This window comes from Acomys minous, assembly GCF_964271855.1.
Source record: "Acomys minous genome assembly, chromosome: 14".
Taxonomy (NCBI): Eukaryota; Metazoa; Chordata; class Mammalia; order Rodentia; family Muridae; genus Acomys; species Acomys minous.
Genome location: NC_140496.1, coordinates 37,499,907 through 37,527,383, shown reverse-complemented (window position 1 = coordinate 37,527,383; position 27,477 = coordinate 37,499,907). Strand labels below are relative to the sequence as shown.

The 27,477-nt window shown below is 44.3% G+C and overlaps 1 protein-coding gene across 2 annotated transcripts in view; it reads right to left on the bottom strand.

Annotated features, from left to right (window-relative positions):
• Positions 1 to 11,215: 11,215 nt before the first annotated feature.
• TOX3 (TOX high mobility group box family member 3) overlaps positions 11,216 to 27,477 on the bottom strand; it is a 103,265-nt gene continuing 87,003 nt past the window's right edge. For both annotated transcript variants that reach the window (XM_084755859.1, XM_084755860.1), the window contains exons 4-7: positions 22,198 to 22,467; positions 18,135 to 18,362; positions 16,675 to 16,755; positions 11,216 to 13,198 (exon numbers count right to left, since the gene is read on the bottom strand). In XM_084755859.1, coding sequence (XP_084611985.1) covers positions 12,461 to 13,198; positions 16,675 to 16,755; positions 18,135 to 18,362; positions 22,198 to 22,467 — 1,317 coding nt within the window. In that variant the 3' untranslated portion in view covers positions 11,216 to 12,460. The remainder of the gene's footprint in view (positions 13,199 to 16,674; positions 16,756 to 18,134; positions 18,363 to 22,197; positions 22,468 to 27,477) is intronic.

The following is a 27,477-nucleotide window of genomic DNA, read 5'->3' as shown; positions in this document are numbered from 1 at the left end:
GATCATCTGGGAAAAATGTGAGAACCATCTGTAGGAACTGCGGTGTGATGTGGGCTAGATTTTCATAGCCTTCCAAATATTAGCAAGGCATTGAAAGATGAGATGCTAAGTTTTTGTTTATTGGACCAAAAAGCAAATTTTCCTTACCTGTTCATTAAAACTCAGAAACTGGAACAGCAGGATGACTCAGCGGGCAAAAGCATTTGCCAGGTGTCATGGTTACCTTTCTATTGCTGTGATAAAACACTATGGCCAAGGCAGCTTATGAAAGAATGTGTTTAATTTGGCTTATGGTTTCAGAGGGTTGGAGTCCATGATGGCAGAGCAAAGGAACAGCTAAGAGCTCATATCTCGTTTCAAAAGCACAAGGCAGAGGGAGAGAGCTAGTGAGCACTGAGAACTGCAAAGTCTGTTAAAACCCCAAAGCCCAGGCTCCAGTGACACACCTCTTCCAAGAAAGCCACACTTCCTAATTCTTCCCAAAGAGTACCACCAACTAAGGACAGCATATTCAAATATATGAGCCTATGGGTGCCATTCCCCTTCAAAGAACCACACCAAGCAAGCCTGAGCGTGGTTTCCAGAACACACATTAGTAAAGGAGAACCCATTCCTGAAAGATGCCCTCTGGCTGGTGTGTGTGTGTGTGTGTGTGTGTGTGTGTGTGTGCGTGCGTGCATGTGCACACCCAACCATACCCAACACACACTGAAAGCAAAAACCCACCTTGATGATCTTAAAAATCAGAAATTAAAGGAAAGACTAAGTAGCTAGCTGTACCATTCATTGTGTCACGTGATGGGAATAAAAAGATTTTCACGTGATTTTCTCATGCTGTAGGAGATTTTCTAGGCAATATTATACTGTCGCCGCATTCACTCAAACACCTAAACTTTATACACAGCACTGTCAAAACATATTTTGGGATGCCCTTCTTTACTCAGTCAGTGGTTGAGGGTACGTTCAGCCACCCTTCCTATCTGGCCAGTTCCTTTAATAATCTTCATTCTGGCTTTTTTTTTTTATTGCTTCTACCTGCCATTTGCTGAGTCACCCGCTTTGGCTTTGGTTGCATACAGTCTGCTGTACACTCAGCATCCAGAGTTATCTGTTCCCAGCACAGGTCAGAGTTCAGACCCTAACATTCCAATGCTCACCATTTTCCAGTGATACCATTTTTCCCTTGAGTATGCCCCTATGTCCATCAGGGTCTGTACCAAAGGTTTTCAAATGATCAGGACATGGACAGAATAGACAGAGGCTAATAATAACCCAAAACATTCACATCTGTTCTTGGAGCTGGTTTTGTTGTTGTTTGCTTGCTTGCTTGCTTTGTTTTATTCGGTTTTCTAAGGTTCCTGATGGCCTGGTCATGGAGAATTTTGAATGTACACAAACAGAAAAAATGGCATGTTGACGTCTGCGGACACATAGCCCCACATCTCTCAGTCACTGCCCGCCCTCTTCTCCTCATGCCTACCCACCTTCACTGTGTTGTGGTATTAAGGATTGAGTGGCAGATATCACCCCACCCCATTTTAGAATGGAGAGTATAAATTTAAAACAAAAAAAAAAATGAACCTCAGAAGAACATGTAACACACACACACACACAGAGAGAGAGAGAGAGAGAGAGAGAGAGAGAGAGAGAGAGAGAGAGAGAGAGAGGAGACTCCCCTTTAGACACATGCACCTAAAAAAAAAAAACTGAGCAGCTGTTGGAGCCACTGTGAGGCTCCACCTTCCACAGCATTCCTTTCAGCTTCCCACCTGCATCTTGTTTCCACTGTTCTCCTCGGGGCACCTTGACTGCTTTGCAGAGTCTCAAACCCACTGAGCCGCAGGAAGCCCTAGCCTCAGTCGTCAGTGCACCGGGGCGTTTTGCTCTCAGCAGACAGGAGGCATGTTCCCTCTTCCACGCTACTTTTCTAGTGAGCTCTTCATTGACAACCCTGCTCAAACTTGCCCTCGGTTCTGTATGCACTCCTATACCCTCCCTGTATCTCCGCTTATTTCTATTTATAGCATTTCGCTGAGTCCCCAAATATGGAATTAATGAAATGGCATGCCCCATCAGAATATAACCCTGTTAAGAAAGGGAGCCTTGTAAATATTTGCTGAGTGGCTGTAGGAGTGAATGTGTCGATTGGGTAATATTAGGCCTATATCTAAGCCAATGAGATGATGGGACAAAGGGGAAGAAGTCAGATAAACAGTCTATTGCATAGAGCTTACAAGGAGGCCAACAATATTAAGAAGCATGAAGAGATGAGAATATTAATAGGCAATGCATTCACGGCGAACTAATAGCGGAAGCGGCAGCGCTTGAAAGAAATCCCTACATACTAAGGTTACATCAGAGAGGACAACTGTTTCCTTTTATTAGCAGTCCCTTGGGCTGCTTGTACTACAGAATGAAGTCAGGTTGGTGAAAGAAAGAGACTGCAAATAGTTACAATACAGAGGTCGACCACAGTGGTCCCTAAACACATATGCATATGTTTACGTGTGCTAGCAAGGAAAAAAAAGGTGTCAGGGTACCAGAGAGAAGCCTAAGTGGTCAAAACCCCAAGCACCCTTGCTCACTAAGCCGCTGCAGTCTCCTCCTCAGGGGAAGCCAATTCCTGCGTTCATTGTACGCACGTTGCTGCTGTTCTCCCCGAATCAGGAGCCTTGTTGGCCATTTTCCAAGCACAGGAAACAGTGAGACAGCTGAGCATCTCTGAAAGGCCAGAGCTACACAGAAAGGCATAAAGATTCTAAAGCCATACTTCACTACCGTCCTCCCCTGCTCCACCCTCCGAGCCAGAAGGTCATGTGGAAGCATTCCCTCCGGGAAGCCCATCTAAAACAGGTTGTTTCCATGCGGAGGCTCAGAACATTAAGCACTGGTCTCCACCATAACAAGGCAAGCGAGCTCGCATTCTCTCACATCTGGTGCCCAAGTTGTCCTGCCTGCTGTGGCCTGGCAGAGAATCATCCAAGCGTATTGCCACGAGGACCCCCGGGTACCATGAGGACCCTGGGAGATGGACTTGGACTAGCCATGCCCTCCAGGTGCTCTTGCATTCCTCTGCATCAGGGATGATGGAAATGAGAGCAGCGTTCAGTCAGTCCATACATCCACGTTGCACCCTCACAATCTAGCAGTGAAAAGTGAGAAGGTTAGTCGCAATTACAGAAAGACTCTATTTGTCAATGCTTACTGACTATCCCACGTCATGAGCAAAGTGTCCAGCGGAGGGCCAAGAGACAGCGAGGATCCATGTGCCCATCCAGGTGACTTTAGAGAAAAATTCTAGGCAGTGGGAAGATGGCCAAGCAGGATGACTTTGCCTGTAGTGAGCCTCTCAGTGGGGAGGCAGAGGCAGGTGGAACTCTTTGAACAACTAGTCCTGCGCAGTTTGTAAGGCCCAGTATCAGAGACCTTGCCTTAAAAAGAAGAAATGAATGAAGAAGTGATTGAAGAAGACACTTGACTTTAGACTTCTGACCTACACATATAAACACACACACACACACACACACACACACACACACGCACACCAACACCAACACAACACATATTTGTACACATTTGTTTCAATGTTCTGCTGTCCCTTACTGTGTTCAGAAACAAAGAGCTGTTTTATAAACATAATTAAAAAGGAACTTTTACTTAAAACTTTAAAAGTGAGTTTTCTTTGGCATATTTGTTTGTTTTTTGCTAGCTTGGTGGTTCGTGAGAACCATTCAGTCACCCCTTTTCCTGATTAGAAGGTATAGTACCTAATAATCAGATTTTCTAAACTCGCCATTTCTATCCAGAAAGGTTAAAGCAAGCATGTGCTGATGTGACATCTGTCACAATTTGGGCCAGTCTAAGTTTCCTTTGCTCCTTTGGAGAAACTAAATACCCCCCCTCCCCCGCCCCAGAGTGGCCTGCACTCTGTAAATGCTAAAATGTTGCTATCCACATCTACCCATTCATGAGGGTGGCCTGATGAGGCTGGCTTCCGAGGCCTCACAGGTGACTATGACAGAGCTTGATACTGAGCCACAGGGGACCTGGCTTCACTAAGCACTCAAGAAAGACAACCCAGACAAGGTTGGCAATTCTGCCAAACCTCGAACACGTTTGTAAACATCCTCATAGAATTCACTACGGTGTTTACATCGCATCTCCTATTATTAAGGACCACTGTGGAAGCATGAGCAGAGCCTGCTTCTTAAAATATTGTTATATAGTAGCTGTGGCATTCAATTACACAATAGTAATTGTGCTAACTGTACCAAGCCCCAGTCTGTTTTATGACTGCTTCTCACGCTGAGCTCGCAAACTCTACATAAACACCATCTGTATCAAACATAAAACCCTTAGCTAGCCTACGAACACAGGCTTACCAAAATGTAGCTTATTAAGTCTGAGGCGGGTTTCATGGCTGATGTTTGAGTCCCTACCAACTGACTTCACCCAGGTCATCATCCCATGCTGTGTGCATCTGTCTTTGGCTGTATCACCTGGGTACCAGGGGAGCAAGGCTCACTGGAGCTACCATGACACCCCCGTACCCAGGTACCCAGAATGCTGGTCCCACATTTGCCAAGTTTTCGTTTTGCATTGAATGCATTTTGTTCTGCAGATTGTGCTAATTTCCTGTGTTTCAGGAGGCAGGGAGGAGTCTGGGGAAGTGAGTACTTTTAAGCTGGCCAGTGGTGCTTCTTCAGTGTCCCTACGTGGAGTGCTGGCAAGGGTGCACGTCAAGAAGCCTTCAGATGGAGCTTGCTTCTCACCATATAAATGGCTTTAAAACAACAACAACAACAACAACAACAACAACAACAAAAAGATGAGTGAGAAAGTAGCCGCTTAAACAGATTTCTGAAAAGTTCTCGTCCAAGACAACTCACTAGAAGCTTCACTCAGGAGACTGACCCAGAGACTAACTGAGCAAAATGCTTGGTTTTCGGTTTGTTTGTTTGTTTGTTTGTTTGTTTCTGTGTGTGTGTGTTTGTTGTTGGTTTTGTTCAACAGACAGCTAGTTGTTTCCCAGCAGCACACAAATGTAGACACACTCTACAAATAAACAGGGACATCGTATCAGGAAGTAAGTCAGGTGACTCCACCAAACATCACTGGTGCCCGTTCTCAAAAAGGCGTTGCGTTCAGATCAGCTCTTTGTGTCTAGCAGCTCTCAGAGTCAGGCAATATGATGATTATGGTGATGATCTAGAAGCAGATAAAATCGCCGAGCTTTAGCATACTTCAGTTGTGTAATGTTTCACTGACCTAATCTCCCTGCCAATCAAGATCCTGGGGGGTTAAGCTCTTTTGCTTCTTTGGGGATGGGAAGGGGTAGAGAGATGCAAGGAATTAGGTTGTGCTTTGGAAAGAACTGTGATTGGACTCGTGCTTATTGGCCAGACTATTGTGATCATCATTTACAAGTTGCCAGCTAGGTGTGCCAACCCTTGGGCATGCTTTATAAAAATGTTATTATGGACCAAAAAATGGGACTTTTTCTTCCAGGTAACTGTCCCAACATTCAAAGATGGATGTCTTAATTTGGCATCCAAAAGCACACACGAGGTCAGACTGGATGTAGGTAATTTCCTTGGATGCTGCTATTTGTCCCCAGGGGCTCCACGTGCTCAATACCAATTACAGAGGAGAGGATTAAGACCAGGCAGGAAGGGTGAGGAGCAGCACAGCAGGCCTGAGTAATTTGGACTAAGATCTTGTGTCAAATTTGCAAATTACCAATTAAGGCAGGTTTAGGACATGGCATCATTTTCGCTCATTGTGACAAACTGGAAATTAAGGCTCTGTCTGCATGTTGGAGGGGTGACAACATTGACATATAACAGGAAATGCTATCAAAAAGCATCTTTCTTGGTAACAATATATCCTTGGATGCAAGGCAAGTGGATTGGAAAGAAAATGTAGAGCAGAACTCTGAAAATAAACCCAAGAGCCAGATCTCAAAATAACCACTATGGTGTTGAGTGTATAAAAGTCACTCAAAGATCGGGCAAATGAAAGCCCCAAGTGTTTGCTCACAGAATGCTCACGGCTGGCCTTGCATGTAGGTATGTTTAGAACCCAAGTCTACTCAATCTTGTGAGGTAGGTTTAGTGCTTTATTTAAAACCAAGACAACAAGAAAATTTGCTAATGAGAGACATGATGCCTTTGACAAGTAGCTGGGTTGAATTCCCATACCCAGCAAAGGCACGTATTTCTCAGAGATGGAGTGGAAACTTATGAAGTGGGGGTGCCACATGGTTGCTGCACTATTCCCAGGGACACATACACCCTCTACTGTTCCACATTAAGTGATCAATTCTCTGGGCCCCTTACATCATGCACAACAATGCACATCCTTCACCAACTTCCTTAAAATTTCCTCTTTCTTACACACACGAAGCGATAAATACCCTGCCTTGGCATTGCCGTGGTGCCTACTGTCCTAATACTTGAACACAAATCAATCCATTTGCCAGATACAAAATAATGACAGAAAGACACCATGGTAGCGAAAACAATCAGACTGGAAAGTATTCACACCAAAATAAACTGCCATGTGGCACGGTGCCCCATTGAGAACACGGGTTAGGTGTCGCTCGCTCTGGCTTGCTGCTTGCCTAGCCATGAGGAAAACATGGATTAATTACTCTATTTAGTGTTGTGATGGATTTCTGTCACCCAGCTACACCCACAAGCATACGTTACACACCTTACACCCTAATACACAAACACACGTACAAATGCCACGGATATTCAAATACTTGAAAGCCAATGAGATTAACAGGGCGCTAGAGAGTGCACATCTCCTACTCTGGTTCTGACCATTCCTCTTGAAAATAATTACGGGAACAAGCCACGGTGCCTGTCTCTGCCTCTGTTTCCTACTTTGTTCTGTGTTAACTCCCACCTCACCTGGCTGAGAAATTCAAGAAGTCGTTTCTGGTGAGTTGCTTTGGGAAGCATAGCATGCAATGCAAGTGCTGGAGATAATGAGGCAGTCTACAAAAGGGCATTATTCGTTTGCTAAGAGGGGTGCGCCCACACGCCATTCTCTGTCTGTGAAAATTCCTCTTTGAAATTAAATTGAGACCATAACCAACAACCCCTACAAACCCCTGGTGCTGCCTGAGGTTTGACTCAGCAACAAAGCCAGGGCTCCTTTTCATCCTCAGTCCTGTTGGAATTCAAGCTCCAAGAGGAAGGGTTTTTTTTTTTAAACCAATAGTGAAAATAGCTTTCTTTTTTACAGCAGATGAGAAAAATGATCTCTCTTGATGCTAACATAAGGATAAGGCCTATTCTACTGTGGCCATGAAAAAAAAGAAAAAAAGAAAGAAAGAAAAGAAAGAAAGAACGAAAAGCCTTGATTTAGCTTTTGTGATGGTGAGAGCATGGAGCAGTGTGAAAAAACAAAAATGGAGGACCATTCTCAAATGGGGATCCTGATCCACTTTTCTTTCAGGTTTAAACGCCAACTGGGTCACACCCCTTAGTGTGTGTCTTTCCCTTTTCCCGTGAACACCTTCAGAACCCAAGTTTAACAACTCCTCAGTAAACCATCAACAAATGTCACCCCAAACTCCCTTCCCAGGACTTCTGTTCATCTCTGCAAAAAGAACACATGGCCACGTATGTCGCCTCCCCTTCTCCTGTTTTCAAGTGCCTCTCCTTCCAGCCTGAGTCTTTTCTTCTGCCCTCCCTTAGGATGGAGATGTCTCCTCTTTTAGGTCAAGACTTCCATCTTGGCTTTCTGACAGCCGCCACCCCCCCCCCTCACCGCAACCCCAAGGCCTCAACCCCCTAAACATCAGCTCATTTCATACAGCTTTTCTCTAATACCCCTAGCCAATTGCAATCTCTCCCTTTCCTAACGAGAATCTTCATCTTCTCAGATTAAAAGGAAAATCACACACATTTGTTGTAATTTTTTTTCACACGTTTGTTTTATGTCTCCTGTTGGCACACCCAATCCTTCTGTGTGGTGGTCCCTTCCCCGCCCCAAGGAAAACAACCCTGAAGACTCCACTGAAGGATGGCCTGTTATGATTTTTTTTTTTAAATCTTTATTAGGAAAAATTTCAAACATATACCAAGTAAACAGAAGGTGCTATTTATCTCTGCCTCTCCTTTGGGACCCATCACGGGGCTCTGCATGCTGCAGAAGTAAATTTAAGTAATTAGGGCCTAAGGCAAATGGAGATGTCTGCCTGCATATCTGATTCCACATCTCCCAGGTGGCTTAGCGTTTCCTCAGTAACACACACACAACCACACACCTGTAGGCTTCCAGTCTACGCAGATGACAATCATCCACCAGCTTTAGCTTTCGGGGCAGGGGTGCGGGGGAGGGACACGTGCATCCTTGAGGCTCATTTGAAGGATAGAGAAAAAAAACCTATGTAGTTAAGATGTTCTAAGTCAAGACCAATTGAGTCGCGCTTGCACAGCAATGGAGGGGACAGGTTACGCTTCCGAGAGCTTCTGTTCCATCAACAGTGCGGGCTTCCTCACTGTGAATTTCTGCTGACAAAAACCACTTTTCAGCTATCTTCTAGCGTCCCTCACTCCAACCTCAGCCTCAGATTCTTAAGTCTATTATTGTGGAATATTCTTTTAAATGTGTGCATGTGTGTGTGTGTGTGTGTGTGTGTGTGTGTGTGTGTGTGTGTGTGTGTGTGTGTTTTATGGAGCAGTGAAATCCTTCAAGTGAACCAGAATTCTAGAGTGATGGATTACATGTGCATGCTGTGTCATATGCAATTAACTCAAATTGACTGTACAGCGCATTATTCTGTTAGTGCATGGAAGATCAATAAATACGGGGTAAAAATCCTCCCCGGCTCTCTCCGTTCCCATCCGATTCTAGTAGGTCTGCGACGGATCATGCTACTGTGGTGTGCGCGCCGCAGCTAAGGCAGGCAGGTGGTGCATAGACACCATTCAAACTTGGCCTATTCAGTCCCAACTCCTCTAATGCTCCGTTCATGCATAGCAAAACACCATCTGGTCCTATTTTGCCTCCAGCAATCACAGCTGACCAAAAAACGATAATAACAGCTGTTGCCAAACAAAAGCCAAACAAAAGGGGGTGGGTGGGGGGGGGGGAGGAAAGGTTAGATTGAAGTCCAGTGCTGAAAATGCTCTGTGAAGTGAGAACCAGGGGGGTGGGGGGGGGGGAATGGACGACCATTCAGATGTCTGGAGCCCGCTGAGTGGACAGCGGAGGACTCCTACTTAAACTTGAGATATTAATCCATCTGTCTCAAAAAGCCTTCAGACCTCCGTCAGGTGGTAATGTATTGCAGAAATTATGCTGCACGAAGGCATTTACGTTTCTGGGGTTTTTTTGTTGTTGTTGTTTTTTGGTTTTTTTTTTGGGTCAGGAACTAATGACCCCAGGTCAGCTGAAAACAAAAAGTCCGATACACTTCATCAGAGGGCCATACAGGTGAACGCAGAAAGAGAAGACAGTTAACCAGAGTAATAAAGTGATGTCTTCGCAGCAGGGCAGAGACACAGCATGGGTAAGGTTGGGGTGCGGGGAGACAGAGACTCTCAAAGTCTGTGGAACAATTTTGGGGTCTGTCCGGTGAGGTAGCATTACTCTTACACTGGTTTTCATCACCTGGATTTATTTCTGACCTCCTAAAGGAGAGGGTGCCAAAACCTTACTTACATGCAAGGACAGAACCAGTCACTCATGAAAACCAAAGTATGAGAGCAGTCGGTTTGTGAAACCCGATTAAAACAACTTGGTAACAAGAGTCGGGTGCTCGTTACGTCACTCAGGTCTCTTGCTGCTCTCCAGTTTTACCTAGAGATTAATTTTTTTAATTGTAGTGATTAAACTATCTTTTCCTTCCCCTGGAACTGACCATCAGTAGCTTTAGATAATTTGATGAAATGTGATAAAAATCTAAGAGTAAAAAGAAAAAGAAAAAAAAAAGGATCACATAATAGCAGCAACAACACCCGGCCTGTAACTGCAAACAGTTGCAAACAGACTTCACTTGCAATTAAGGCTCATCACCAGTGACATTTTTTTTCTCCCCAGCAATACTTCATGGGTTTTCAAAATGACAATTATAGAACTAAGACACAATTACTGTCACATGTAGTTTAGCAATTAATTTTGAAGACATTTGTCTAAAGGTCCCACAACAGAATATCAAATGTTCTTATTGCTATGCAGTGATGGGTCCCCATTCATAGAGACTCTTTGAGAGCTGGCTTTGCTCCTGATGGGTCTGTTGCAGGCAGCTCACTGCTTTGCGGAGCACAATTGGCCCCTTGTAGATGTGGTTAGGCATCCTTCTAAGATTGTTTGAACACTGATACCTGCCAACTAATACATCTTATGAAAAGCTTCAATTTAGACATAAATTTTTCTACAGCAAGAAACCTATAAATTTATAATTAGAATCTCTCGCTGTTCAATATTTGTACATAATACAGAGTATGAGAGGACTATGAAATATTGAAGGCAAAATTCATTATTCATCACTCACAACATACAGTAAATATCCTTTGAAGTACAACTTTGAGGGATCCATTTTCTGTTGTTTTTCAGTGCCTTGCACAGTAGTAACGGGGGGCCACCATGCACCCTCATTCTTTTCCGATTAGGATTCTAGTCAGGGTTGACACTTGCTGGTTTTAATTTTCATTTTATCATAAGCAGTTTAAGACTGGTGCCAGCGGTAATTTGCAATTTTTATCAAGACCTCTCCATTACAGTTTCTGACAGGACAGATGCTGTAATTAATCATGCAGGACAACTGGGGATCATGGTCACGCAGCTCTCAAAGAGAAGCCACCACAGAGCGCAGAAGAAGGGGGGGATGGGCACCCAAATTCTTATTTTGGCCTCAAAATTAGGATCCACCATTCACTTTAATAGAAAGAATAACACACCAGCAGCCAGTTCCAGCCCTGAACAGAAGACAACTGCCTTCTTTTTTTTTTTGCCTTACATATACTTGCATCTTGTCTGTATTTTAGTGGTAATTTGTATCATATTTGTATCTTTAAAAAATTATTTAAAAAATCATTTCCCTTCTTTTTTTTCGGGGCTCTGGTGATTGGCTGTAAAACGCAAATTCTTGGTCATGAATCTGGTGTTTCCAGATGAAAATGGAGGAGGTCGCTCAGCTGAAGTGGGGCTGGTCGGTGCCATGTTCCCAATCTTAACGTAGTCAAGGGACCAAAAGTAAAATTTGACATTCCGTTTTATTTGAAAAGTGAACAGTGTCCTTGTCGTTGCGTCAAAATACAGTCCACAGATTTTACTGAAATGTGTTTATTCTATAGCAAGATAAAAGCATTTTGTTTTAGTTAAGCAAAATACAAACAACTTAATTGCTGCTATCATAACTCATAAAAAAGTATAAAACAGCATAAAAACACAATAAGCAATGTAGCAATGAATGGTTTGTGTCACCAGTGTTTACGTTAAAGCCTCGTTTAGGAAAACTTTACAACACATGATATGAAAACTTACATCTTGGAAAGAAAATATTTACATTGATTATTTCAGATGTAGTGTGCCTTTTAAATATTCAATATTCTACCGGTATTACATCATAATAAAAACTCTTGCTTCTTCTTTTTAAATCTTAACTTTCGTAATAACTGTTTCATTTAAGTGCATTTCCCTTTTAAAAATACAGTGTTTTTATTTTTCGAAACTTGTCACTCAAAACACATAATATAGTATTCACATTTCTTCTAATCGGAATGAACATAATGGGCTAACAGTGGCCATAGATATTGTCACAACATATACCATGGTTTGATTCAGAGAAGTCATGGATACAAAGTAGAAATAAGTAAATAAATCAATAATTGAATCTAATCACTTGCATTTTTTTTTTCTGGAGAGATTTAGAAAAAAAATAAGAGCTTTGGCAAAAGTCTGTGATTTACATTATTTTTTTTTCATGACAAAAAAATGCCATCAACTATTCACATCATACAAATGTTTGTATGAAACTGGATCTTCATATTTCAGGTAGTTACAACTGTGCTTTGTACTCAGTTACTTATGTTAGGGCTTCAGAAGTTCAAACAGCCTGGAGGTGTGGTTCGCTCACTTCTGGAGAAATAAGGCCATTGTTTTTCTATGACTCTGAAAGGCCAGTTTGCAGTCATCAGCGTGTCCCAGGATTCACTAAATGGTTTGATTCACATATTGTAGGTATAGCCTGAATAAATTAAAAAAAAAAAAAAAGGCAGCACATGGCAGAGCACAGCTTTCTTGTTTAAAAACAAAGTGATGTATCGTCAGCTAAAAGATGCTTCCCAGCTACACTGAAGTTCTTATTGCCTATCTAATAGACACTCGAGAGGACCGTTTGATCTGTCACACATTTCTGCATAACCAGAGTCAACTTACAAGTTCCAGTCCATTCACCTCCTATCCTACGCCTCCCTCAAATCCGCGTGCCTCGTGCGCCTTAGAAAATACCGACCTGCGGTAATACTTGAGTCTGTGTCTGAGGCTGGTGCTGCTGAGGCGCTGGCTGGGGGCTGCCGATGGCGGGGATGGGGGACGTGATCTGTGAGGTGGCGGGGGAGTGCTGCCGGGGAGAAGGCTGAGACTGGTGCTGCATGTGCTGCAGTTGCTGCATCTGGAGATGCTGCTGCAGCTGCTGCTGTAGCTGCTGTTGGTTGATCTGCTGCTGGAGATGCTGCTGCTGCTGCTGCTGCTGCAGGTGCTGCTGCATGTGGTGCTGGAAATGCTGCTGCTGCATCTGCTGCTGAATCTGCTGATGCATTTGGTGCTGCTGCAACTGCTGCTGCTGCATCTGCTGCATCTGTTGCTGCTGCTGCTGCTGCTGTTGCTGCAGCTGCAGCTGATGCTGCTGGGTTTGCACCGAGGGGCTCACCTGGGTGGAGGCTGCAGAGCCAACCATGGTCGTTCCCATGGAACTTATCAGTGGAGCCCCAATGTTCGAGGGCATGTTGGCTGCAATGGTGACTGACGTGACGATCTGGCTCATGGGTAGTCTCATGGTTAAGGGTTTGGGGGCAATCGACCTAGGGAGTGACTGTGGGAGAGTCTGAGGTGAGGCTGGGACTGCCCCGTGTTGAGACAACGGTGTGTTCAGAAGGAGGGACGACGTCAGATTGGTTGATGCCAGAGTCTGCTGGACAGAACGGATGGTCTGGGCTTCTGCTGACTCAGCAGCAGCCTGTGTGCAGAGGGAGAAAGTTCCAGAATGTTACAATCTATAAACAGACACTCTAAACTGACTCAAAGAAAATAAAAATAAAAATAAAAATAAAGAAAGAAAAGAAAGAAAGAACTAGCCACCATTATTCATGCCTCCCTGTCCCTGTGGCATTTGTCATGTGACCATTTAAGCGCTTCCGGAAGGCAGAGTCAAATTTGCTCTGAGTCTGGGCTGTTTTGGGTGCTCTTGCTTGGTCATTGGGATGAGGGTGAAACTGCTGCAGTTCCGCGTTGACTCCTTAAGGGATGGTGCACCCTCCCACTCACTCTCTCTATTTGCAGCCGTCACAGAAAGATAGACCTATGGCCCCGCCTCAACTCCAGAGCCAGGCCCCTGTCAGCATCCAGCTGCAGGTGTGCCATTCCTTCAATCAGACAGAAGAGCAGGGCTCCAGCTGAAGGGCCAGCCAGCACCTGGCGCTCTCTGATAAAGCTTATCTCTCAGCATCACCAGGGTTGGTGGTTGGTTGTTACACAGCATTAACTGGGATAAAGCCTAACTGAGACACATTTCAAATGCAACAGGTCTTCCCTGTAGCCAATCTAGCCTCCCTTCTGCTGCCACACACACTGACAGACCTCAGAGTACAGCGCTACCAACGCACATCTCCAGATCTCTGAGAAGGCTGAGTCACACAACTGTTCCCCTTCCTGTAACATGGCCCGGTGTGGTACTGAGCTCGTGTAGAGGCTATGGTTCCGGAGGTCATTCGCACACTACACAATCAGAACCGTCTCTGGTCCTTGGGGAATCCTTGGGAGTTAAACAAGAGATACCACCAGAAACGGGAACCCTTAGAAAATGTCAAAACACCATTTGCATAACTATTTACCTCAGGGACCACCCAAATATAGGAAAACGATAACCACACTCTTCAAAGACACCAAATGGAATCAACTCGTGACTTCAGAAGTGTTTCCGGTTTACCAAAGGCCCAGAATTTATGGGTGAAATCATAGATACAGAGAAAAAAATTAAAACATAGTCTAATGTAATAACCCACTAAACAATGGGATAGATCTATTCCATTTTTTTGTGCCCAAAACACAAAATTCTGCAAAAATAAGTTCTTTCCCACATGCGAAAATGGTTGGAATGTTCCACCTTAAAGAGAGTCTCACCCTTTATTTTTCACAACACCATGTTTTCCTACAGTGTTTGCTTGACTGTGTTTGGTGGTGCTGGTGGAACTCAGGGCCCCCTGCACGCTAGACAAGCATGCCGCAACTCAGCTGCCTCCCCATCCTTTGGGGGTTCTTCTTTGTGGAGGCAGTTAGCAGAGGACACCATGGTACAACCAAGTATCATGACGCGTCGTTCATGATTTTAAATATTTACTTCTGTTTTTTTGTGACTCGAGATTTATAAAATTCTGCTACTGGAGGGAACCTGAAAGTGACCTCATACAGAGTCACCCAGTGTAGCCGATGGATCTGACTAGACACACCATTACAAAAACACTTCTCTTGTATGGGCCAAGGCTCTCTGGTATAAAAACCCAACGTGACTGAATGTTACTGGAAGGCCCTACTGTAAAGGCTTAGGGAAGACAGTGCTATAGGTATGCAAAACTATGCTTAGAAATTGTTAAAGGCCTTACAAAATAAAATGCATGCCATTTCATTATATAACTCCCATATGCTCTAATATTTAAAAAAAAATTCACCAGGCTAGCTTTAAGGAAGAAATGCACGCAGAGGCACGTGTTATGGGGGGATGTAATGCAAACGTACTGCTCTTCTCTTTCACTGTGGCCCTCATGGTTGAAGACTAAGATCTCACACTCTCGAATTCTCATCCACCAGATTCATTTAATCGTTCTAACAGGATTCACTCACATTCGCCCTCACCAGGAAGCAAGTCTGGAAGTGTTCAGTTGATCGGCTCTTTAACTTGTGAAATCCCTAAGAGCCACATTTTAAGGGGTGGGAAGGAGCCTCCCTGGGCCACTGGATGCTGCCAACTGGGAGCTTGGGTCCAGGTGAAAAATTCTTCTGAACACGTACCTCATCTATGACATTAGTTCCTTTCCAACCACCTAAATATAAAGCTCAAGTCCCCATGAATACCATCTACTAAATTTAAGAAAATAAATGGCTTCAGATTTATCCTTTAAAAATCTGTCTTTTTGGTGAAGGGTCATTCAAGTGTGTTTGGCAATAGTTTGGAATCCTGACTCTAGTCAGAATATTTAAAAATCATCTCTTCTAAGTCAGTCACGGGCAGGAAGATCTCAGCTGTGGTTGCTATTTCCCTTGGAGACAGTAGTTCTTGGTTGAAAATCATATCTGGCCAATTGGTGACACCGGCACACACAGAGGTCACCCATCCTTGCCTCCGGGTAAACCCAAGGCAGACTGGTCCACGCACTGCTCCCCGCCCATTCATCAACTACACCTCTATGTGGTTGTACACAGCACAGTGCCCAGAGCCCACACGACCTGTTTCCCACCCACTGCACCTCTGACTTCAGACTCTGCCTATTGACCGGTAGGCGTCTTCCAGATTCTCAGAAAAAGGGCTTCGCTAGTGACCTGATAAATGTTTTCTCTCTAATGAAGTGGGAAGTGTCCTGAGAGCTGTCAACAAAGGCGGGAGGCCCTCTGTTGATCTGATCCAGCACAGCTGGCGTGGTGGGTCGTCACACAAAGAGGGGACAGCTCAGGTGCCCAAGAGAAGAAAGGGAGAGAGAGCCCTTTGAGCCTGCCTTTGAGATGACAATAACGATCAAATGGAATCGACTTCTCAGAAGAGACGAGTTCGGTACAAAATCCTGCTAGTCCAAACTATTCGCCCTGAAGCCCCGTCTGAATTCTAGAAAGGCAAGCGCATCAGTAGCTAATTGGTAAAACCGGTGGTGGAGGTTAGCGGTAGAGTGCTCGCTTGGTATGTGTGAGGCTGTGGGTTCAATTCTTAGGATTGCCGGATGGGTAGACAGACAGACAGACAGACAGACAGGCAGAGGGAGTCCATGTTCTTTTCAGATAAAGGTAATAATGACTGAAGTATAGCAGAGCCGCTCTGGTATATTAGTATCCTTTAAAATACATCACCATATATCCTATGTGTAATGCATATACTTTGTGTCTTAGTACTTGGAACACAGTTTCATTTTAAGTAATCATGAAGCTGATTTATTTATATGGTGTGAATCGAGTGGTTAAAAATGCACCACTGCCGATTACAAGCAGGTAACCACCAGAGATCTCAAGACTGCCTGGCAAGCATACCTCCAGTTTCAAACTGAGGCTATCAACCCAGACCCAACTCACCACACAGGGAAATAACAACAGGCAACTTAAACGGTGTTAATATGGCTGCAAACACAAAAGAGAAGCCGTCGGGTGGGTGATGGCTAACGGCGTCAAGCTCTGAGGGCACCACGCTCAGGTTTCCAGTGCACGAGGACTGCTCCCATATTGCAGCAGGCTTACCTTAGAAACGAGGCTGGCCCGGTAGGCAGCCAGGGCCTTCAAGTATTCTTTCTTGGCAGCTTCTGTTTTCCTTTTATATACCTATTAAAATAAGACCACAATTAGCACCACCCTCAGGCTATAAATTCTTAGCTATAAACCTGCTACACAAATTAGGTCACATAAACAGAGCTCAGTTAAAAAGCTAGTCTCCCTGGCTTTGAGTTTTCAAATGTTTCACATACAGGTATGTGCACGAGAGCGAGAGCTCACGCATGCGTGTGCGTGCGCGCGCGCTCACACACACATACACACACACACACAGTAGCCATTGCATATAAAATAAACAAACAAATATATATATATATATATATATATATATATATATATATATATTAACTGGACAAAAGAGAAAAAGATAGAGGCATCTCAATCTTCGGCATCTTTTGAAGAAAAAAAAGGAGAGGTAGAAATCATGAATAATAAAAGATGAGAGATTGCCAGAGTGAGATCAAGGAGTTACGTAAGTGCAGGTGCATTATACAAGAGACTTGGGCTTTGTTTTTCTTCAAGAGTCGGACGGCTGGCTGCGAGAATGAAGTGAAAACCTCTCTCCAGAATAGGTTAAGTTTGTTGCAGTGGCTTCCTGGTTCTTTAGAACTCCGCTCTGGGGACAGACATCGGTGTCGGGCGCATGATAATAAGCTCACAGCAAGCAAACAGGAACATTGAACCGCTGCACCGTCCATTCCAGTGAACTAGCTCCGAGAACGGCCCGTGATGCAGATCTCTCCAGGCTCCAGGCCTCCCTTCTGAAGCAGCCATTGTGTTTTTATTCCCCACAGATATATAAGACTTCTACTAAAGGTAATTGGGGGTTTCTGAAAGTAGGGGAGACCAACCCCAAAGGAACTCATTCTCGGCCCCCCCCCACCCCGTTTGAGCTAAGGAGCTGACGAGAGGAGCAGGCCCCTGAGGAAGCAGATCCCACCGGCATGGCAGATCTCTGAACACATCGCACTACCTAGCTTTAAAAATGAACTTGGAATAAAATTTCAAGTGCCCAGCGACAATAATGAGACATGCAGAGGCAGCTTCAAAGTTTAAAAAACGCACCAGGATAGCACGAGGGTTCAGAAAGATGATCAATGGAAAAGCTAGCAGGATGGACCTAATCCCTTTGTAGGGCCCTTTCTGAACAAAGGGGGGAAATGCCACATTATTTAAAATGAAAAGATTATCATCAAAAGTTTATGCTTGCAGGCTCCTGGCTGGATTTCTTCCAAGTCTCCTGTGAATGGTTTCTGAACCTGTACCCTTAAGTTGACTAGAAATCTATAACGAGGAGAGTCCTTTGGATTTGTTTGCGTGTGTTTTAATTCCATAGCTTAGACAGGCTTGCTTAAGGAGCAATTGTATTAGATGTACGGAATGTTCTGGTAGCCTTTTAAATACATGTCCAGGACAGACGCTGTTCTTACCTGCTTCTGCTCCTCCCCAAGGCTGTCCCACATTGACGCGACGATTTTTGAGACCTCTCCAAAGGTTGCATTGGGGTTTTGACCTTTAATTGCAGCCTGTGTGTCTCTGAAAAACAGGGCATATGCTGACACTGGCTTCTGAGGCTCATTGGGATCTTTCTTTTTCTTTTTCTTTGGAGTCTTGGGCTTCTTGCCAGAATCGGGGGCTGTTCTTTTCTCTCCAATGGCCTGCAAAGCAGGAAGAAAATTCACTGCCGAGAATGAACTTGCCGAGAGAGAGAGCAGGCAGCAAGGCTAACTCCAAGCCACAGTTGCTCTCTGAAGGTTTTTGTTAAAGCATCATCAACAGATGAATTGGCACCCGAGGCGGGGGAGGGGCAAGTTTGCTTAGAGTGAGCCGGGCAGCAGAGATTAGCATTTAGAACACTGATTAATGAGACCCGGAAGTAGCTTCAATATATTCGCAACATATGCTTTCCATGGCAATTATGACTAATGAAAGCCAGAGCACCCTGTACCAGGCCACGCTATCTATATACAATGCTACACACGCACACATGAGCAAGACAGTTCACAGTCAGAGGGTTTAAAAGGAAAACCTGATAACATTTTGAATGTGGATCATATTAGTATATTTTAAACAAGGCCGCCTGCCATAATCACATGCCATCTGTAGCACTGGTCAGAACTGATTTTTGTATGGCTGATTTTTTTTTTCTCTTTCCAAGAAGGTTGCTGTGCTAATGAGCCTCTGGAAGTGCAAATAGAAATTAGCTGTAATCACTACACTTGCACAATAAAGGAAAGGTCATCTTTATTTTCTTAAAATAAAAACTTTCTAAAGGACAAGATAGCGAGAAGTATAAAAATGTCAAAACTACTTTAACTAGAGACAAAAAAAGAAATATATACTCATCATTAACAGCCTGTAAAAGGACACCAGTTGATACGTCAACATCTCCAAGGCTAACGGGAAAGCTACAGGAAGGCTGTTCATTATGCAAGGTAAGCAACCCTGAGCACAGCAGCAGCAGCAGCAGCAGCAGCAGCAGCAGCAGCAGGAGCACCACACAGAGGTGTGGGCGCAGTGCGGACTCTCAAGTCAGAATCCTACATCTGACATGGGTAGAGAGCCAAATTCATACACAGCCAAACGTCCTATTCATTTGCTGCTTATCATCTATTTACTGGTTTGTTTATTCTTATTTCATGAGTAGGGGTGTTTTGCCTGCAAGTATTGTTTATACACTGCATGTATGCACTGCACAGGAAAGCCAGGAGAGGGCATTGGATCCCCTGGAACTGGAGTTACAGAAGGGTTTAAGCAGCCATGTGGGTGCTGGGAACCAAACCCGGGTCCACTGAGTGATCCCTACAGGCCCCGTCGCCTGCTTTTCGTTGATCTGCTTTCTCTGACCTACATTACAGCACAAATACATTGAAGACTTTGTCCGTGGTTACCCTCATCAAGAGTCCTCAAGTGTTTGCCAAAATCTGCTTAAAAGCAAGGCTTGGGTCTGATAAATAATAGCTGATTCAAGTTACTAAGGGGTTGGGTTTTAATAGGCTTGAACCTTAATTCAAATATGACTACAGTTTTAAAACGGGATGAGGTTCATTTGGAATTTAATCCAATTACTAACGCAGTAACTTCTTCTGGAGAACACTGCCTATCTAATTCTTTGAGAACCACCAGCTGCTTTCTGGCTTGTTTTTGAGTGACAGCCACATACAAATGGATGTCACCTCCCTTCCTTCTAAAGACCAGTCTTTATAACTCACACACTTAATTTGATGATTCTGTAGACTCCATAGTCTTTTTTCCCCCCCCTAAATTTTCAGAATGAGCATGACTTGTTTAATTCTACCCAATGACCTAAAATCTGTACGGAGAACCAGACTCCCTCCAGGTAGACGCTTAACCGGAAGCCAGGTTTCCCTTCCATAAAGCCAGACTCTAAAGTCGGTAAGGTCTGAGGTCTCTCTTGGAACAGAGCAATTCTTCCTAACCATTACTACTTTCAAATACTAAACTAGAAATAAAGAGTCCACAGTTTAAACAGCATGTCAGGACACATTCTCTGAAAACAAACAAACAAACAACAACAACAAAAATGTTTCATTGTTGACTCCAAAGGGTTGCGAATGCTAGGAGAAAAAAACCTGTTTCTGTAAAGAGATATATAGTGATCACTTTAATCTTCTTTTATCAGATAATTGGACTCCTGGTCTTCACATGAGCCTAAACCCTCACTTAAAATGGAGTAAGGGGAGGCAGGATTCTACGGACGCTTTCTATTTGACACAGCACCTGAGTGCACGTGAGTGGAAGGAAGGATCCCAGCTGGGTATGAAAAGGCATACTCGGCTAAGCAGCCACAACCTGTGCTCTTTCTTCACCCAGTCAAGTCTCCTCGAAAAGGGATACCACGAACTTTGCATTAGTCAGCTCTGTGCCCAGCTGGGTGCTCACTGGACACCGCAGGACCAAACCATATGCTTTAAATCCTCTCGCCTTCCGAAACATCACTCTAGCCACCTTCCTTTCTTCCTCACTGCCCAGTCTTCTGTAGCTCCTCTTCTTCCCTTTGCTAGTTAAGACAATGATGCTCAGCGTTCTGGCCACACTGGCTTACTCCAACCTCCCAGCTCCGAAGGACCGAGCTCCAGTCTCAAATGTAAGCATCTCAAATGCCCACCCACCCAGCCCACCACCACCACCACCACCACCACCATCCTCCCCACAGGCCAAACCCATCCACGCTGGCTCTCAAACAGAAAGCAGTTTATCTCTTCCACCTTATTACTGTATCTTTGAGATTCAGACTCTTCGGCAACTCCGTTCAACCTGGTATTCCATACCCCTTCCTTCCTCGGATGAAAACAAACCAGCAAGCATGAAAGTCTCTTCTAGCCAATCCCTTCTTCTCTTGACCCTGTCTGTGTACTGTTTTCTACAGACTACAGATGGCTAAAGTGGTTCATCAAAAGCATCCGTCTGCTGATGCCCATCCCTGCACACAAATGACTGCCACCGCACACCCAAGCCGTTTCCTGTTTCTGTCTTCCCGTGTATCAAACTCCACAGCACTCGTAAATGGACACACACTTCCCGTTGCTCCTCGTTTTCCCCTGAACTAGAATGCTGGCTTCTTTCTTCTGCCTCACCGACTTTTATGCATCCTGATTCAAATACAGCCTCCTCAATAAAGTCTTCCTCAATGCCCTCTCCCACGCACAAAGTGATTGTAACCTCTGCACACCAGTGGCATCAATTACGCCACTAATCACACGAGGACCTATGTTTACACTGGTATTCAGAACCAATGGAGGAATCCTTTGGGCAATAGTTTTCTCTCCTTAGTTTTCTCTCCCTTTTTTTTCCCCCTTTCAGTGGTGCTGGGGATTGAACTTGGAGCCTTGCGCACAGTAGAAATGCACCCCAGGTTCTTAGAAACCGTCATACAACTAAAACAAAGAAAACCTACAAACACAGAATAGGTTCAAAACACACCATTAGTAGAATGGTAATGAGTAGCCGTGCACCATCACAGTGCTGGTTTTCAGGAAAGCTATCCATCTGGGCATTTAGTGAAGTCCCATCTGCAACCTAGGTTCGTTCAAAAGTGTGTTCTCCATGACAAAAGCAAAGGCACAGAATCATAAATAACCACCATTCGGTTACCACTGAGGTACAGCACTACTGAAATGTTGTCACCCAACAAAATAGGCGAAACTTGCTCATACTAACAACAGAACCAGAGCCCTTACAATTTCTCAAGAGTCCAGATTATTCGACAACACGGTATAAGCGCACCCATTCGCAGAGCAGGATAGTTAAGCCTAAAAAGAGCCTGACAGCTCATAGGAGCCTGGTCTCCCATTTCAGTGCCCTTTCACCAGAAACTGTGTTTGAAGAAAAAAATAAATAAATAAAACAAAAACTTAATCCACCATCAACTGGAAGTTTTCTCCAAGGTGATAGCATGATTGCAATCCATAGCATGAACCAGGCTGGCCCAGTTGTCTGCTAGGCTCCATACTGAGCCATCTCTTAACTTACTCTGTTGGCTTCATCAGCATCCTCTTCGTTGATAGAGCTGGAAGGGGAGGGGGTGGCCGACTTGCTTGCTGGAGGAGAAGGAGATGTGTGGGGGACACTGGCCCCTCCCAAATTCAAGCCCAACTGGGCACTGAGCTGAGACTGGTTGATGGTGGTCAGTTGGGCGGGAGGCATGATCCCAGAGCGAGCAGCATCGGTCATATGGACAATTGACCTCATGATCACGGAGGGATCCTGGCGGTATTGTGACACTTGTGTGTGGCTCTGATCCTACAAAGATAAGAGTGAAGGGGGCAGGGGGAGAAGAGGTTTAGTTTTCCCAAATACCAATGAACTTGCAAGGTTAGCAACTGTGTAGATGGGTCAGAACCATGGCAGCTTTGCTGCAAGGACGAGAGGCCAGAAGCACAAAAATCCAAAAATGAAACCCAGCTGTCTTGCTATAGGACAGTCCTTGGGTGACCTTTTTAAAGAGGACAGTTTGCCAAGGAGGCAATTCCTTTAGGGGTTCACCAATGAGTCTGTGTCCTTCTCATGCCCAGCACTGGTTCCATGGCCAGGTGAGGACAGGAGGGCCCGTGCTCAGGTGGACCCTGATGGCAATGCGACTTCCCAGCAGAGAGTGGCCAGAGAGACCCGGAGCTCTGGCCTCACAGAGCAGAATCTGTTTAAGGTAGGGAATCTTTTGCCTGCAGCCGAGTAGTAACCCGGGGTGTCATGATTCTGACTTACACCTCCAAGGGCATCCGGAAGTCATTCAGTGCAGTGGCTCCCACACCGGGGCTCTTATTTAAACCCACTTCATTTCTGTTCTATTTTGCCAAGCCCACTGTGATTCAGTGTCAAACACTTCTGAAAATATTCCGGAGCAGCAAGTGGGGACTTCCCCATCAGCATTAGTTTTCTGTGCAAATTATTTCCTCTGACTTCAGAATTAGCCTTCCCTGCTCAGGGAGTCTCAATGAAGCCATTAAACTATGGTTGCCTCTTTCTCGCTCCTTCCTTTTTAATACCAAAGAAGGCAAAATAAAGACATGCTTTTCCAGCCATTTCTTTCAAACCTGTCATTTGGAGTGAGTCTGCGACTTTACTAAAATCTAACCCCCTAGTGACCTAGAATCTCATTTTACATACAGACTCCTCAAGGTTCCTCTTTGGGCTCTTTCTGGTAAGGCTTTTTTCTTTTTAAACAAGCAGAAGAACTGTTGATAGGTACATTGCTCTTTTGGTTTCTCAGTTCCATAGTCTCCTTGCTACTAAGCAAGAAGCTATGTCAAAAAAATAAAAATAAAAAGAAGAAGAAGAAGAAGAAGAAGAAGAAGAAGAAGAAGACGAAGAAGAAGAAGAAGAAGCAGCTATGTCAAAGAAAACTGGCAGCATAAACAATGACGTCACCACGCTACCAAGTATTTGGAAGCTTTAAAAGGCAGTGAGTTAGATGGGGGGTGTGTGCTGATCTAAGCCTTGGTTTCTCCATCTTGGCTCAATTGATGTGGGGGAACAGGTAACTAGGGGTGTGGGCTGTGCCCCCTGGGCTCTGTGTAGCTTCTGCAGCATCCTGGGCTACCACATGCTAGAACTGAACAGCTTCCTTCCCTTCTAGAAATGGTTTCACAGGACAAAACCACTTCCACACGGTGACTAACAAGCCAGAATGATATCCAAGATGGAGAGAAGATAAACTGAGGTACAACTATAGAATAAAGTCTGTTTTTTACTCACTTAGTTTTTAAAAAGTGACCCCCAACTGTTAATAATGGTCACATTACAAGGGATAGGGTTCAAACAATGAGAAGGGTTCTTAACTTCTTTGCAGAAATATAAAATAAGCATGTAAATATAAAACATAACAAACACACAGGTTTAAAACTAAAGTATGAAAAAACAGAATAGATGATAACACAAAATAGTTAAATCAAAGTGACTGCTGGAGTTTAATACTTTTGTTTTGTTTTGTTTGAAACAAGGTCTCATGTAGCCATGCTGGCCTTAAATTTACTTAGTAGCCAAGGCTGGCCCTGAACTCCTGATTTTTTTTTTTTTGAAACAGGATCTCATGTAGTCCAGGTAGACCTCAAAATCACTATGTAGCCAACACTAGTCCTGAATTCCTTGACTCAATCTTCATAGTGTTGTGGTGACAGGACATTGTTCGTCCTCAGAAACCCTGAGCTTTTGTTCACACAGCATTTTGGATAGACTCTCATCAGCACAGTGGCCATCAGCTAAGAACCAAGTGTGAAGAGAATATAATCTTGCCTTAGTCTGGACCCAAGGTGAAAACAGTCTTAGGATGCTTGACCCCACTGAGACTTTGTCTCTACAAACTGATAAACATCTGAGTATAGACTCAGAGGAATGAAGTCTTAGCCCAAGACAAAAGACAGGGGCCATCGATTCCTGCTGGGGTACTGTATTGCAAAAGCGACCATAGACCATCCATTGGGAGAGAGGAGAGGAAGAGAGATAGGAGAGGAAGACTGGGAAAAACAGAGAGGGATATCGGAGGCCTCCTGCCCAAGGCTCCCAAAGTTTCAAGATTGGTGAAGGTGATCTCGGTAGAGATTTTCCAAGTTGGGTACATGGATGATGCAGCTTCTTATGTTAGACAGATATTCTGCAAAACACCTGAGAAATATGCCAGGGAAATTGCCCTATGGAACTGATACCGAGAAGGTTTCATTCTTGTTCCCCTTAATCTCCTTTCTCTCCTAATTAGGGTAGTCGGGTTGTAAGGGAGGGACATGCTTTTTATGAAACCCTAACAAAGTAGAATTGTTAAGGAATGGGAGCCAACACCATGGCCTCCTTGCAGAGGCCACCTGTGACTCAGACTTTTAGTCGGGAGCTGGCTACTGGGGCTCTTTTGCTGGAAGAATGAAAAGGAACTTTCCCTGAGTGGTTTCTGGGTGTTGGGATCTGAGTTAAACTCAGCATGTGTTTCCTAATTTAACCCCCTGGAAATATTGATTATTAGTATTATTGTGCTATTGGTACCATTACCGTACCAATCTTTAGACAGACAGGAGTGAGTCTGCATGTCTCTAGTCACTGGCTAATGCCTCTTGCTCAATGGAAAAATGGTTCTTTAATGAGCTACAGTGCCCTAAAAATAGATGGTACCAGCAGAAAGAGAGGAGACTGGGCCGTGGCCTCTCCAGCACCACCATCCATCCTAACAACATCATCTTCATGCCCATTTGTTTTCTAAACTGAGTTCTCTCACTAGAATTCATTTAAAAAGACAGTGTTCCTCTGAAGTTGGGGAATTATTGTGAAGAAGATTGGTGATGAGGCCAAGGCTTTGACAAAACATGTCTTTGGACCCAAGAGATTATTGGCCCTATTCTTCTTATCTTCCACAGGACAAGATCCCAAGAACCCTCTGGAATATATTCAAGGGAACTCCAATTCACAGAACCTGCTCATCAGGATGTGCCAACATTCCCCATGAGCCACAGCTTCCTATGTTCGAGGACTTCGATGTAGGAAGATTGGCTGTCAGAGCGCCTATAGACTCTATACTGTAGAGTCAACAGGGCAGAGGTTCAAGCTTCGGTAGGGCCACTGATTATTATCAACTGCTCAGAAGAATCTGAGTCTCAACAGCACCAGCCATTTTCTGTTTCAAAAGCTAATCTTTAAAACATGTGTAGGCTGGGATGTAGCTCAGTACTACAGGGCTTCTCTACCACAGGTGTGTCCCTGTTTCCAATCCCTAATTACCAAAAAACAAACAAAAAGGTTTGGTTTTTTTTTTCATTGATCTTAGGGCTTTCTTATTTTTTTTTTTAATTTCAGTTTCTTTTGAAAATTTATACTGAGCATTTAATTCTTAATCTTTGGAATTCTCAGTTTTTGGAAACTAGAAAATTGAAACATTTTCAATATTCTTTTAGACATTCAACAGAAGGATGGGATGCCATGTTTACTGCAATGACACACAGGACAGAAGAATCTCGCATGTATGTCTCCAAAAGAGCCCATAGCTCTTCTCTAGTAGGGATGACTTAATAAAGAAACATATAACCAAAAACAAAGAAATATAACAGGAATTTATAAATCATTGCCTCCCTATAAAATTCGGTCTTGAAAAGACTTGTCAGTGGTCTCTTTATACAGACAAAATAAGTACTAGGTTCTGAGAGACCACTGCAAGCCACAAGATTTGAATACCAGTAACCTGTGCAACACTTACTCGTTTATTTATTTGTCTTGTTTGTTTAATTTTATGTTGCAATTCTGAATTCAGACCTAGAGTCCCACTCGCACTAGAAAAGAGCCCTACAACCAAGCCATACTTACTATCCACTCAGCCTTTGAAAAAAAACTCATGTCCTGGGACAAGGGAGCTGCATGTACAAGTGGAGCGAGACAAGACAGAGTGTGCTCCAGGTTCTGGGGGCAAAGTAGCCAGGAGAGGAGAAGCAGGGTAGGAGTGGACAGAGGGCAATGGGCCAGAGATGACAAGGTAGGGAGATGGCAGGATACTTCCCTGACAAAGGGCTCCCAGAGCTAAGGTACAAAAGGAGGCAGAAATCAATAGCCAGAGAGAGGAGCAGTACATGGCCAACACAGGTAACCTGTGGAGGTGCAGGGGACAGAGCAGGATGCAGCACTACACACCAGACCAGAGGCTGTCAACAGCCGGCCTGGACAGCGGGTCCCCTAGGCTGCAAGATGGATAATGGCTAGAAAAGGATGGAGCTGACAGATTGGTCCAGGAGATCTGGATGGCAGCATGAAAGGATGCCACTGGATAATCAGTAGATGTTCAATGGTGTGTCTCCTACCTAGTGGGATTCCAATAAATATGAAGTGGGTAGTCCGCCTAAGTCAACTTGAGACATTCAGTATAAATGTCCAGGTGATGACCTCAATCTGTGTTCTGAAGGCAACTCAAGGGTTAATATCCAACTGTAAAAAGGAATGGGCAGAGTAGGCTCATGATCTCTCACAGAAGAGCACTGCTGGCTCGCTGCTGGCCTGGAAATACCATGCACGTACCTGTCTACCAACAAAGGGTCGCTACTTTGCGAGTTGCTCCTCTCTGTACCTGGTCAAAGGGCCTCTTCATTTTTTAAGCAAGAGGCCAGGCCAACGGCCATCTCTGTCAGCAGTCCTGTGTTTTCTTATATTGCCTGAAATGTCTGAACCCCTGCCTGTAGTTAAATATTAATCATTTAAGTAAACTTATTTTTAAGATTCATTTTCATCCTTTAAAGTGTGTGTGTGTGTGTGTGTGTGTGTGTGTGTGTGTGTGTGTGTGTTAGATATGCA